This window comes from Elephantulus edwardii, unplaced genomic scaffold (genome assembly GCF_000299155.1).
Source record: "Elephantulus edwardii isolate Elephantulus edwardi_28Jun2011 unplaced genomic scaffold, EleEdw1.0 scaffold00140, whole genome shotgun sequence".
In the NCBI taxonomy this organism is placed as follows: Eukaryota; Metazoa; Chordata; class Mammalia; order Macroscelidea; family Macroscelididae; genus Elephantulus; species Elephantulus edwardii.
The window spans coordinates 6,922,715-6,936,525 of record NW_006399890.1 but is presented as its reverse complement, the minus strand read 5'-3'; the positions used below and the strand labels follow the sequence as shown (position 1 = coordinate 6,936,525).

General features: G+C 37.7%; 1 protein-coding gene across 3 annotated transcripts in view; it reads right to left on the bottom strand.

The window, feature by feature from the left end:
- The window catches only part of FERMT2 (fermitin family member 2), a 114,323-nt gene that overhangs the window by 23,660 nt on the left and 76,852 nt on the right, over positions 1-13,811 (bottom strand). For all 3 annotated transcript variants that reach the window (XM_006894358.1, XM_006894357.1, XM_006894356.1), the window contains one exon: positions 6,810-6,944. In XM_006894358.1, the coding sequence (XP_006894420.1) occupies positions 6,810-6,944 (135 nt within the window). The remainder of the gene's footprint in view (positions 1-6,809; positions 6,945-13,811) is intronic.

The following is a 13,811-nucleotide window of genomic DNA, read 5'->3' as shown; positions in this document are numbered from 1 at the left end:
CGTGACGGCTCGCCCCGGGCAGGGGGCCGAGGGCAGCCCGCCCCGGGCAGAGGGCTGCGACGGCTCGCCCCAAGCCGGGGGCCGAGGGCAGCCTGTCCCGGGCAGAGGGCTGTGACGGCTCACCCCAAGGACACCTTTTTTTTTTTTAAAAAAAAAAAGATGGTATACTTTTAAGGTTTAGCATTTCACATGAATTTGTTATTATTCCTCAATCTCCATCTTGATTATTCCCTACAGCATCTCTAGAACAACAGATGGGAACTTTTCACTATCCTGTGCCATCCTCTGATCTCTGGCCTGCTCAAACTCCTCGTGGCAGTCATTTTGTCAATCCATCTCCTTGAGGGTCTTCCTCTCTTTCACTGACACTCTGCCTCTCCCAGCATGGTAACTCTCTCCAAGGGCTGCTCCTCCTGGAAATATGCACAAAGCAAGTGAGACAAAGTTTCACCATCCTTGTCTTGACGAGTACTCTGGTTGCACTTCTATTAATATATAGATTTTAGTTGTTCTCTTGGCAGTCACAGAATATCCAATATTCTTTGCCAACATGGCAATTTCTCTTTACTTATGGTCCAACTTTCCGATGCACAGGAAACAAATGGGGGAAAAAAAACCATAACAGAAGTCTGATGGCCTAGTGTTAAGAATCTGCAATGCAAGGGCACAGAGTTCAAATTCATCCACTGGCTGCTCTAGGGGAGGAGGAGTAATATTCTCCTATGCAATTTACTGCCACTGAAAATGTGTTAGAGGTCAGCTGTGAGTTGGTTCTGACTCAACAGCACACAACAACATGGCCTGGATCATGTGCCCCTTAATCTTTAAAATGACATCCAGGCTCTTTAGAATTTGAGAGGTCCTTCACAACAGATTTTCCCAATGCAGCAAGTCTTTCGATATCTTCACTGCTGCTACTATGGCTTCTGATTTTAGATCCAAGTAAAATGAAATCATTGACGTCAATCGATCTTTTCTCCATCTATCATTATGTTGCCTACTGGTCCAGGGGTGAGGATTTTTGTTTTCTTGATGCCAAGATGTAATATAAAGGCTGCAGTCTTTGATCATCTAGAGTAGATTCTTTAAGTCCCCTTCACTTTGTTCAAGCTAATTTATGTTATCTGCAAGTTATTGAGTCTTCCTCCAATCCTAAGATTACCTTTTTCATATGGTCCAGCATGACCGTTTACTCAGCATATGGATTTATTTCCAATGCCTTCAACGCAGCTTGCACTTCTTCCTTCAGTACAACTGGTTCTTGATCATATTCTACTTCCTGAAATGTTTCAGTGTCAACCAACTCTTTTTGTCAACTTGATTCTATATATGCCTTCCCTCTTGTGCTGCATCACTCAAGATTTTATGCACAGCATCCTTTACTACTTTAACTAGAGGCTTGAATTTGTTCTTTAGTCTTTCAGTTTGAGAAATGCAGCCCTGTTCTTCCCTTTTTATTTTCTAATTCCAGTTTGTTGTATCTTTCATGATAATACTTTATTTTGTCCTCCCAAGCTGCCCTTTGAAATTATGCTCAGTTCTCTTACCTTAGTATTCTTTCTTCTTCTTTAGGCTTTTCAGTTCAATGAAAGTTTCAGCATCTCTTCTGATATCCATTTTGGTCTTTTCTTCCTTCTTCTTTGTCATGACCTTTGGCTTTCTTCATCCCCCAACTCATCTGTTCTTTAGTCATCACTGCTCAGTAAGTCAAATATATTCTTAGGATGCTATATGCTGTTCAGTCACTTGCGACTCATACAGACTTCTACGTATAAGAGTGCTGAACCCTACTCTATCCTGAGACAACCTTACTGTCTCCAACACACCTACTCCCATTACTCTAGTCACAGAGTCAATCCATCTCCTCAAGGGTCTTCCCCTCTTGCACTGTCGTTCCACCCTCCCAAGCATCATGTCCCTCTCCAAAGACTGGTCCCTTTTTGCAACATGCCCAAAGTATGTCAGATGGAGCCTCAAGAATCTTTGCCTCCAAGAAGCAGCCTGGTTTCACCCTCTCCTGGATGAACCTGTTTGTTCTTTTAGCAGTTCATGGTATATTCAATACTCTTCCCCAGCACCACAGCTCAAAGGCATCAATTCTCTTTCTATTATCCCTTGTCATTCTCCAGCTTTTTGATGCATTGCACATAACTGTGAAGACCATGGCCTGGATCAGGTGCACTTTAGACTCCAGACTGACACTGCTGCTTTTTAGTATTCTGGAAATGTCCCTGACAGCTGATTTTCCCAATGCAATTCATCTTCTGATTTCCTGGCTGATACCAAGAATGTTGATTGTGGAGCCAAGCAAACTCTAAAGCTGTTAATAATCTCATTCTTTTCACCGTCTAACATGATGCTGCTAATCAGCCCAGTTGGTGAGAATCTTTGTTTTCTTGATGTTGAGCTTCAATCTATATTAAAGGCTGCAGTCCTTGACGATTTTTAAGTAGTTCAGTTGGAATACTCTGAAGATAATATTCTGGTTCTTATGGATATGTTTTAATTTGCTTCAACTTTAGTTTGATTTGTAATTGCTTGCTGGTCTATTATTACAGTCAGAACCTGGCCTGGTTTTCACTGATGCTACTGAGTTTCTTCAATGATTCTCTTCACAGATGTAGTCAATCTGATTCCTGTGCAGTCCACCAAGTGAGAACCACGTGTACAGTCACCTTTTGTGCTTTTTTAAAAAAGAAATATTAGAGATGAATAAAACACTGAATGTATAAAATTTTATTATTAGAAGTCCACTCTAATTTCTGTCACCAAGACTAACATTTCTTCCTCATTGTTTCTAACTTTTGCATTTTGGTTGACAATTATCATTAATCTATCTTGATTGCATATTTCAGACTTCAAAAATTGGTAGAAATTATCCATTTCTTCATCTTTAGCTTTTGTGGTTGCTTATACTAATAGGACTGCATTGTATGTGTATAAACAATATCCTATCACTCACAGCAACGTACTGCAGTAGAGATCTTGAAAAGCTTTTTGATGATGAATACCCACAACCACTTCTCTTCATTTTGTCAGTTCTGGCCTAGTACATCAAATGGTCAAAACCAATCTATCTCAGCTCACTGATGCCTAAGATGTTGATCTGTATGTGTTCTAGTTAATTTTGGACAATCTCCAATTTTCCCAGATTCCTGCATTCCATGCTATAATTATTAATGGTGTTAGCAGTGGTTACTCCTCATTTTGAGGCATGTCACATCAGTAAATGTAGGTCCCTCATTGAGTGAAAGCTGTACTCCACCCGAGTCATTATGGTAGACTATACTTTGAGGAGGGATGGTGATAAGACAACCCAACTTTCTTTTTAGACTCAATCACAGCACTTTCAGACATAGGAGACTACACAGTTTATGGTTTTAGTCATATGGAGTTCAAGAAAGAGGTCATACTAATCTGGTAAGAGAAGGCAAGAAGTGGTTATCTTCATGTGGGATATGGCATGAAGGAAGCATCATGATATGGAGAGGGTGTGAGTATTTCAATTTATAATTCAGGGTGTTTGTTTGTTTTTTTAAATTTTTGTACTTAAGTATTACCTTAATTTAAAAGCACACATATGACTTTACTCTTAAGTCATCTGTTAATCTTTATCTTCTCTTAAAACACTGCAAACTTCTCCTCTTTAAAATTCTAAAATAGACCACTAAAAATTCATTTCATATGCTTATTTTTATGTGCCATCCTGAGAATGAGTTTTCCTTTAAACTATTAATGAAAGCAGGAATTGTGTACGCCATTTAATGCCTTATAAGATCTCATGTTGAAGTAAAAATTTTAAAAAACCCAATAATTTCAAGAATTTTTTTTTTCCTCCCACTCAATCTGGGGGCATCTACCACTGCTTTTCTTCCCATTTATTTACTCAAAGTCAATGTCACACTATTCCTTATATGATGATTATTCATTTCCTAACACGCTCTCCAAAATTTCACTGCAGGGTCATCTATGGGTTGGTTCTGACTCAACAGCACACAAGAGTAACAAGAAGATGCTCAAAAGCTACTAACTTTTACAACGTCCTAATCTAAATTTCTCAGACTACCATTAAAGACTCTCTAATTTGGTTCTGATCTTGTAAGTCTTTTCTTCATGCATGGTCTTAGATAACCTATGTCTGGTAGTTTGTTTGGGGCCAGAATTCTGTTTATCAGTATCATTGTGTTTGGATGATACCTTTCCTTTCCATCAAAATCCTATCCACCAGAATAATAAAGTTTAATTTAAAAACCTACTTCTTCATCCCATAAAGATGAATATATTATAGTGGGAATAAATAATTTTGTATTAAGACTCTTTATAGCTTATTTTCTACCTGTTCATTTAATATTTATATATTCTCTCTCTCTGCCTCCCTCAGGCCTGGTTTTAACTGCTTTTGATCAAACATTCTTCTAAGTGGTATACCACTGCTCTGTCCATTTGCTGTACAGAGGTAATTCGTGGTTGCTGTGATGCTAAGCACTGTGACACTGATGTACCAAATGAGATAATGGTTACCTATGGTTGACAGTGTTTGGTGGAGCTCCCCAATTAAAACAAGCTTGGAAGCAGGAGTGGCATCCACTTCCGAAAAAGCTTGCCTGTGGAAACTCTATGAATGTGGAGAAACAATAAAAGTTACACAAGTGTCCAGGTCTTTCGTTCAGAGGGTCGTTATAAGTTGTCAATGACTTGCTGGCACCTAACAACACAACTCTTTAAGTATAATAACTAAATTAAAATTCACTGTCTTCAGTTGGCTCCAAGTTATGGTGACTCTCATTTGGATTCTGAAGGTTATACATTTTTACAACTTTCTCGCAAAGAGTCAGTGATAAGATTCAAATCACTGACTTTTGCTGTACAGCCTAATATTCACTATGCCACCAGGGCTCCTTTGTGTTTGTTAAATAACCTATAAATAGCTTGGGGGGGGGGGGAAGGTCTTGTAACCTATTCTCAAAGGATCATAGCCATTGGAAATCTTAAGAAATAAAGAGTTCTACTCTGAAACATGCTATTGCCAGGGGTCAGAACTGATTTAATGAGTATAACTTACTTAAGGATGTTCTGTACCATCAAGCTGAAACCAAATTGTAGCTGTCCCTCTGGTAGGTTTTAAAATGCTGTAAATTTCACAGGAAGAGGCTGTATATCTTCCCATAAGGAGCAGCTAGGAGGTGTGAAACACATGCCTTTGAGTGGGCAGTGCACCTCCTTACCCACTAGGCCATCTGAGTTCCTTACTTATAAAAAGGATTGCTTTCTTTCTTTCCAAGGAAGCCCTGTGGCTCAGTCCTCAGTTGCAAACTGAAAAGTTCTTAGCTTAAACCTGCAGGAGAAGGATGTGCCAGTGTACTTCTGTAAGGATTCACATCCTAGGAAACCTATACAGGAACTTATCTACTATTCCCTGTAGTCTCAGTATAAGTCAGAATTAACACAACAGTGATAGGTTTTCTATCTCCCAAAATGAAATTGGGATCTAAGTAGGTACAGAAAAGTTGTAAGGTCCTTAAGACATTCCTAACTTTACTGTGCTACAATTTCTTCATTCTTAAGTGTGAATAATAATAGGGATATTGTCAAAGGACTGTTATGAGAACTAAATGAATTTCTATGAGTAAATTTTGAGGATATAGGAAATACTACATTAGTGTTTACTATTGTTTTTATGTCAAAGGATTTATAAAGCCAAACATGAACTAAATTAGTAAAATTTCACTGTTTTATTGAAGCATTCAGCTTAAGAAATAAGTCTCTAAATGTACAACTGATGGAAGCATGGCAAACTAATGTCTGTTCAGTAACCTACGTCCAGAACTAACTGTAGACCTATGTAACTTAATCAACCAAGATATTTCCTTGCAACAATGAATGAATATCTAACTTCTCTGTAAAAGTCTGTTAAAATCACAATTAAAATAAAATTTTCTTTTTTTAAAAAAAAGGTATTTCCTATATCCCTGCCAAATGCTATATGCTAAGTTAGATTCTGTTAAGTAAAGATGTAAGATAGAGTCCCTTCAAGCAGGGAGCTTTTAATTATAAGAGCAAACCTTAGGAAGAAAGTTGAAAGGTAAAGGATTAGCAAATGTAGTGTACAAAGGGCATTTTAAGTAAGTTAAGAATGTGTTAAACTTAGTAGTGGTTTTCACAGAATATGGAAGGGGGGAAAGTAGTTTAATGAGTGTAGGTAAGGTACTGTCCCTTCTGGACACTTTGTCCTCAATGAACCAGTTTTCTTCTTATTGGTGCAACTATTAACCCATAAGGTAGGCTGATATTCAACTAACAGATACTAGTGATAAAAACAGTGACTTAATTGAGAAAAGATGCCAGAGGTTTTTATTTAAAACGTGCACCATTCTTCTGACCTATGTGATCTATCTTACCCACTTTTAAATGTATGTATTTTTTTTAAAGTAAAATCTTTATTTTATACTGGTTTGCTTACAAAGTTCGAATACATTGTTTTTTCACACCAGATTTTTCCCATTTCCTTAACTCACCCCTCCCTCCACCCATCATATTGTGTGATCACCCACCCCTGCCCATTCTGACTCCTCTGCTCCTCCCTCCCCTCTTGGATCCTCAGACACATTTTCCTAGTTATCTTTCAATTTCTACAATAATGGTCTTATACAGTACTCATCCTTATGGGACTGAGTTAGTTTACTTAAGACTAATGCTCTCCAGTCCCTCCCAAGTAAGGTAGTAATTTACAAAATTTCACCCACTTTTAATAGGACTCCGGCAAGTAACTCCTCACTCTCATTTAGCTTCTTATTTAGTCAAAGTCTTACCTGAACCAGGGGTAATAAGAGGCCCCTCAAGTTCAAGTGCCTCATCTTCAGACTGATCATCAAGCTTTTTCTTTTTTTTCTTTGTGGGATCTCTGGGTTTTTTCAAGAGAGAAAGTTCTTCTGGGTGTCTGATATCTGTTAAGATTTAAAATAGTAATTAATTTTTCTAGAAAAGAGAAAAACTGAAACACTCTGCACTTGGTATATCTATTAATCTATCCTAGAAAAGAATCTTAAATTTTATTATGAGTATGTATGATTTTATTGCTTTATAAGACAAGGATGCTATCAAACAAAAAAAATCTTTGAAAAGCACTTTAAATCTATAACTCTGTATATAGCGCCTTTAAGTGCAGAGAGAGAATATTATAATCCTTATTTTTACTTGAAACGGTAAGAAGGAAACTGTCGTAAAAGAGGACTGACATTGAGGTTGGGGATAGACTAAGATGGGTTCAATAATGTATACTGCACTGAAACAGAGGAGGGAGAAAACTGTTTAAAAGAGATATGTGGTTAGGTATTTCTCTCATGACAGGAGTCTAGAGCAATGGCTGCATGGTGGAGTGGACCTGGGGGAGGGTTTGTAAAACAATGGGGGAATTTTTCTTTTACTTTTCCAAGAGGGTAGTGTTCTGGGGGGAGGGTGTGGAGGGGAGAAATGTGCAACAATGAATGAATGGAAATCCAAAGACTGTAAATTTTTACCGAAATTAATAATAAATTTAAATGTAAAAAGAAAACACACATACAAATAAATATGTGAAGTAACAAGATGAATTTCATTAGCATTACATTAAGTGGAAGAAGTCGAAAAGGTAAGCTGTATGAGTCCAAGCATATAAAATTCAAGAAAATAGGTAACAAGTTGCAAATCATTACATGTAACTTTAAAGATTGCTGGCAATTTGCACCTACAATTTGCCCACAATAACTATTAAATTCAACCCAGAATTGTATCTTGAAGTTACAATATTTCAAGTGGACTTGAAACTAGGATTAACCCTTCTGCTGCAGAGCTGATTAAACACAATTGAAGGAAGAAGAAGTCAGGTGACTTGGGACTCAAATTCCAACTCTACTATTTACTTAGTAATTTGGGGCTTATTTACTTGGCCTCTGCAGCCTCTTAGTTTCTTCATCTGTAAAATGAGAAAAATTATAGCATCTTAGGAAGTGGTTGTAGAATAAAATTAATATACTTAATATCCTAGATTAAAAATCTCAAGTTTGCTTCAGTCAAGTTGGTCCAAATCATAGGGACACTCCGTCAATTGGGTGTCCAAGGCTGTCAATCTTAATAGGTGGGAAGATGGCTCATCTCTCTCCCTGAGAGCTGCTGATAGGTATAAGCAACAAAGACTACACCAACAAAATGCCCAAGTATTCTTAATCAGGTGCTGGTATATATTTAAGTGTATTATGAAAATTAATTAATTAGATATTTCCTTAATGAGGGAAAAGAGAATCATAGTGGCAATTTAAAAAATATAAAAAAGTATAAATATGGATGCATCTAAGTGTGCTTTCATAAAATGAAATGACTACATAAACAAATGATTGGTTTAATGACTATGAAATAGTCCACAGCATACATATAATTTACTCATTCTTCTAATATCAAGTTTATTATAAAGAAAGGGTCTACATATGTATATGCATTTTCTAAATTTGATTTCCTTCGACATTTACTGGATCCAAGGATACAATAATTTCTCTCTCTCTCTCTCTTTTTTTTTAAACTTTTTATTATTTTTGTGTGAGTGTACCATCAAATCAGATCTGACTGGTACAGCACGAGATTGTCCCTCCTTCCCTGGCAGAGCATCTGGTGGATTCGAACCGTGCACCTCTGGGATTGTAGTTGCAGCTCATTGCCACTAGGCCACCAGAGCTCTCCGGATACAATAATTTTAAGGTATATTTCCTAACTTTCAGAATGGAGCTCTCTCATTCCACACTTCTTTATCAGCCAAAGTGGAACACAAGCTTTAAAACAGTCCATGATCTTACCTAAAAAACATTATTTTTGTATCTCTTTGTCTTAATGTACTAACTAGTAGTAAAGCTACACATTTTCCCATGAGTCTTTAATAATTTATATTCCCATCACTATGTGTTCATTCATCTATGCAACTTCAATGGCATCACGTTGGAGCTAACTCATAGCTGACCTGACAGTGAGTGAGTTCCTGATGATGTGAGATTATCCAAAAAACAGCAAGTAGATTAGAACTGCCAGAGATGCATAGCTTTTGGGTAAGCACTACAATTCTCTACAGGCTACATCTTCAGAGCTATTAGATTTAAAACAAATTAATTTGCATCTGCCAATCTACATGGTAGCAGATATTGTAAACCACAGGGGATTTTCTTTTAAAAAAATTAATATTGTTTCATCTATATGTTACCATATGTTGAAAAAGAAAAAAATTTTTAATAACTGTAAAGGTTTTTCAAGTGTCTGGGTATCAGCTATTAGAACATTACCATTAGGAATAATCTGTCAGAGTTTATTTCTGTTGTAATATTTAATCTTCTTTTAAATTTTACATGATATTTAAAGGAAAGTAGTTTTCTAAAAATGGTATTATCAGAATAATGGTCCTGAACAAATGTGACCAGTTGACCACAACTGCTTATTTAATATTAATAAATGTAGAGTAAATAAAAGCCAAAACTGATGAAAGCATGTTGTTGTTGTTGTAATGTGCCGTCGAGTCCTTTGTGACTCACAGCGACCCTATGTACAACAGCCCTAAACCCTGCTCTATACTGTGCCAATCGCACTGTATCTGACACAACCATCCTAATTACCCCAGTCACTGAATCAGTCCACCTCACAGAGGGCCTTCCCCTCCTGCGCTGTCCCTACACCCTCCCAAACATGATATCCCTCTCCAAGGACCTGTCCCTCCTTGCAACATGCCCAAAGTATGTCAGACAAAGCCCCAGAATCCTTGCCTCCAAGGAGTTGCTTGGTTTAATCCTCTCCAGGATGAATCTGTTTGTTTTCTTGGCAGTCCTGGTACATTCAATACTCTTCTCCAGCACCACAGCTCAAAGGCATCATTCTCCTTCTGTCCTCCCTCTCTGTCCTCCCTCATTGTCCAACTCTCTGATGCATAACAAGTGATTGCAAAAACCATGGCCTGTATCAGACACACCTTAGTCTCCAGAGAGACACCACTGTTCTTGAGTACTTTAGAGAGGTCCCAAACAGCCATCTTTATCATCGCAGTACGTTTTTTTTATTTCCTGACTGCTGGTGCCAAGAGTGTTGACTGTGGAGCTGAGCAAACTGAAGCTGTGAACAATCTCAATCTCTTCGTCATCCATCCTGATGCTACCAATTGGCCCAGTGGTGAAAATCTTTGTCTTCTTGACACTGAGCCTCAGTCCATACCGAAGGCTGCAGTCCTTGACCCTCTGCAGCAAGTGCATGAGGTCCTCCTCAGTTTCAGCAAGCAGGGTTGTGTCATCCGCATAACACAGATTGTTAACAGATCTTCCACCAGTCCTGATGCCACAATTCTCCTCATAGATCCCAGCCTCCCGGATAATCTGCTCTGCATACAGGCTGAAAAGGTATGGAAACAGGACACATCCCTGGCATACACCCTTCCCAATTTTGAACCATGCAGTGTTACCTTGCTCTGTTCTGACTACTGCTTCCTGGTCCAAGTATAGGTTTCGCATTAGTATGATTAAATGTTCTGGGATTCCCATTCTTCTCAGAGTCATCCACACAGTCAAAAGCCTTTGCATAATCAATGATCCACACAGTCAAAAGCCTTTGCATAATCAATGAAACACAAATAAGACATTCTTCTGGTATTCCCTGCTTTCAGCTAAGATCCATCTAACATCAGCTACAATATCCCTAGTACCACGGCACCTTCTAAACCCAGCCTGGACTTCTGACAGTTCTCTGTTATGTGCTGTTCCAGTCGTTTTTGGATAATCTTCAGTAGAATCTTGCTTGCATGTGAAATCAATGATATTTTTCTGTAGTTTCCACACTCAGCTGGGTCACCCTTCTTTTGAATGGGAACAAATAGAGCTCTCTTCCAGTCAGTTGGCCAAGTGGTTCTTCTCCAGATTTATTTGCACAACTTAGCACATCCAGGGCAGCATCTGTTAGCTGAAATACTTCAATTGGTACACCATCTATTCCTGGGGCCTTATTTTTTTGCTATTTCCTTCAAAGCAGCTTGAACTTCTTCCTTCATCACCACAGGCTCTTGCTCATATGTTATTTCATTAAATTCTTCTGTATCTGCAAATTCCTTTTGATACAATGACTCAGTATATTCCTTCCATCTTCTTTTAATACTTCCTGGATCATTTCATATTCTGCCCAAAGCATCCTTGATTATAGCAACTCTACATTTGAATTTGTTCTTCAGTTCCTTAAGCTTAAGAAATGCTGAGCGAGTTCGGTGAAAGCATAGTAAAAATAAATTCTTGCTCCTTAAATTCTATCACTTTGTTTAAAGGCTGCAGGAAAAGCAGAATTATTCTTAAATATTTTCAGTATGAAATTTATTATTAAAAATTCCTTAAGTTTACCAAAAAATTCTTTAGGTTTACAATTTAAAGCCAACCAATTTCTTTATTATTCTATATAAGGACAAAGAAGTTAATGAATTTATTCACAACTGTAAACCATTTGGAAGGTTTGATGTAATAATTGTGTAGATTCAGATATGCAAAGAGACAAACCTGAGTTACTACTCATCTAGTAGAATTTTATCATTTGCTAGAATTTTTTCTTTTTAAAGTAAAATAGTAAAGATAGATTTGCATACCCAAACAGACAGACCTCCCTCCCTGAAAAGAAATATGGAGGTGAGGCTGCTAGACTATTTTTTAGAATTGGTTTTCAATCATTCATGTATTTGGTTTTATAACATTAATTACAACTGATCACTTTCATGTATTATGTCTCATCAAATCCTCGTAGTACCCTCCCTCTTTCCACTTATCCTATCAATCTGTTAATCTCTGCTCTCCTTTCCCTCTGATTTCTTCAAACTCTCTATAATTGTGTGTACACCTTGCCTTAGCTTTTTTCCCTCCAGTCATACACATCCTGTTCTCATTGCTAAGTGCAAAACACAATATCTGACTGTCCATTCATTTCACACTGACCTTCTCTAGTCCAAAACAGTATGCTTATCTAGCCATTCATTTCCTACTCTCCTCACCCATCCCATTATCATCCTATTTTATAACAATGGACTGAAACAATATTTGTCATTTCATGAGCTATTGCACTCAGCATGTCCTTTAGTCTCATCCACGAAGTGCAGTGCTTTGTGACTTCATTATTTTCCAACACTGTAAAATACTCCATTATGTGAATGTACCACTGTTTCCCTATCCATTCATTTACTGGTAGGCATTTGGGCTGTTTCCATCTCTCTGCTACTGTCAATAACGCTGCAATAAATGAGTGTGTGTGATCTCTTTATGTCACATCTTTTCTTTTTTTAGGGTATATTCCCAGTTGTTGTGTGCTGTCGAGCTGAAACTTACACATGAGCTGTCCCTCTCCTGGGTTTTCAAAGCAAATAAATCGTATAAAAGGAGACCGCCCATCTTTCTCCTGTGGAGCAGCTGCTGGAGTATCACATATGAGGCTGTTAAATAAAAAATTGGCAGTTCAAATACACCAGCTGCTCTGCAGGAGAAAGATGGCAGCCTCCTATAAAGATGTGCAGCTTCAGAAGTCCTACGGAGGGTCCATATAAACTGAGACCAACTCAAAGACAGAGGGATTAGTCTTAAGAATCAAGCTAGGAAAGCCAATGGTTTATGACTGCAATTTGAATTCTCAGTCCAATATTTGGAGCAAAGGAAATTATCACAGAATTCGAAACCTCTGACTAGTAAGTATTCACATTGTTTCAGCATTAAATGGTAGCAAGATGGTGGTGATACTCTCTCTTCACTTACTCATTTCCCAAAGTAAATTATGTACATGGTATACATACTGAAAAAATTCATAGTACAGAAGAATATAAAAATCAACCTTGCGAGAGATATGACATACTTCTATCAAACACATCATTAGTAATGTTTATACAGGAGAAAAGAAAGCAAGCACGTATAATTTGAAAAAGCTTCCCCAAAACATCTAGTGTGTCCTCCCACTGCCACCTTGAGAATTAACCTTACAGTACGATTTACACTTGGAGATTATTATTCCCAAATCACTAATCAGCTATTAATGTAGCAGGAGAGTGAATATTGATACCAAACTTTGCTGTCAGTCATAAGTCCATAAAACAATTCTTGACTAGATTTGCTAATGAGAATTGCTTGTGAAGTTTGGAAAACACACACACTTAGATAATCTTTCTTCCTAGCTCCAAATATTCTTAATATCTCAGGTTCCCAAGCAGGTTTTTTATTTGCTAAAAGCTTTACAGGTATTTCTGACTGCATGTTTTCCTTAAGAACTAGTACAGGTGATAAAGGAGAGGAAAAGAATGTATCTTAATTCTATAATGGTAAGTAGTTTCATGTAGACACTGTACTTGAAGATTGAAAAAGTGATCCTCGGGGGAGCTCTGGTGGCCTAGTGGCAAGAAGTTGCAACTACAATCCCAGAGGTGCGCGGTTCGAATCCACCAGATGCTCTGCCAGGGAAGGAGGGGCAATCTCCTCCTGTACCAGTCAGATCTGATTTGACGGTACACGCGCGCGCGCGCACACACACACACACACACACACACACACAAAAAAAAGTGATCCTCACTACAAAATAACAAAAAGTTAAAATAAAACTAATGTTTCATTTTTAACTCTATTGCTAAAATAAATAATTATAAAACTTTATCTGCTTAGTGTATTAAAACTGTGCTAAAAAGAGTAAGAGTACATAAAGATCTGAGACCATATGGGAGACTGGAGATTAGTTTTGTTAATATTAAAGAATGATGTAGTCTATAGGCCTTTTATTGTAAGAACCACCTTCCCTCTGTAACTTGATTT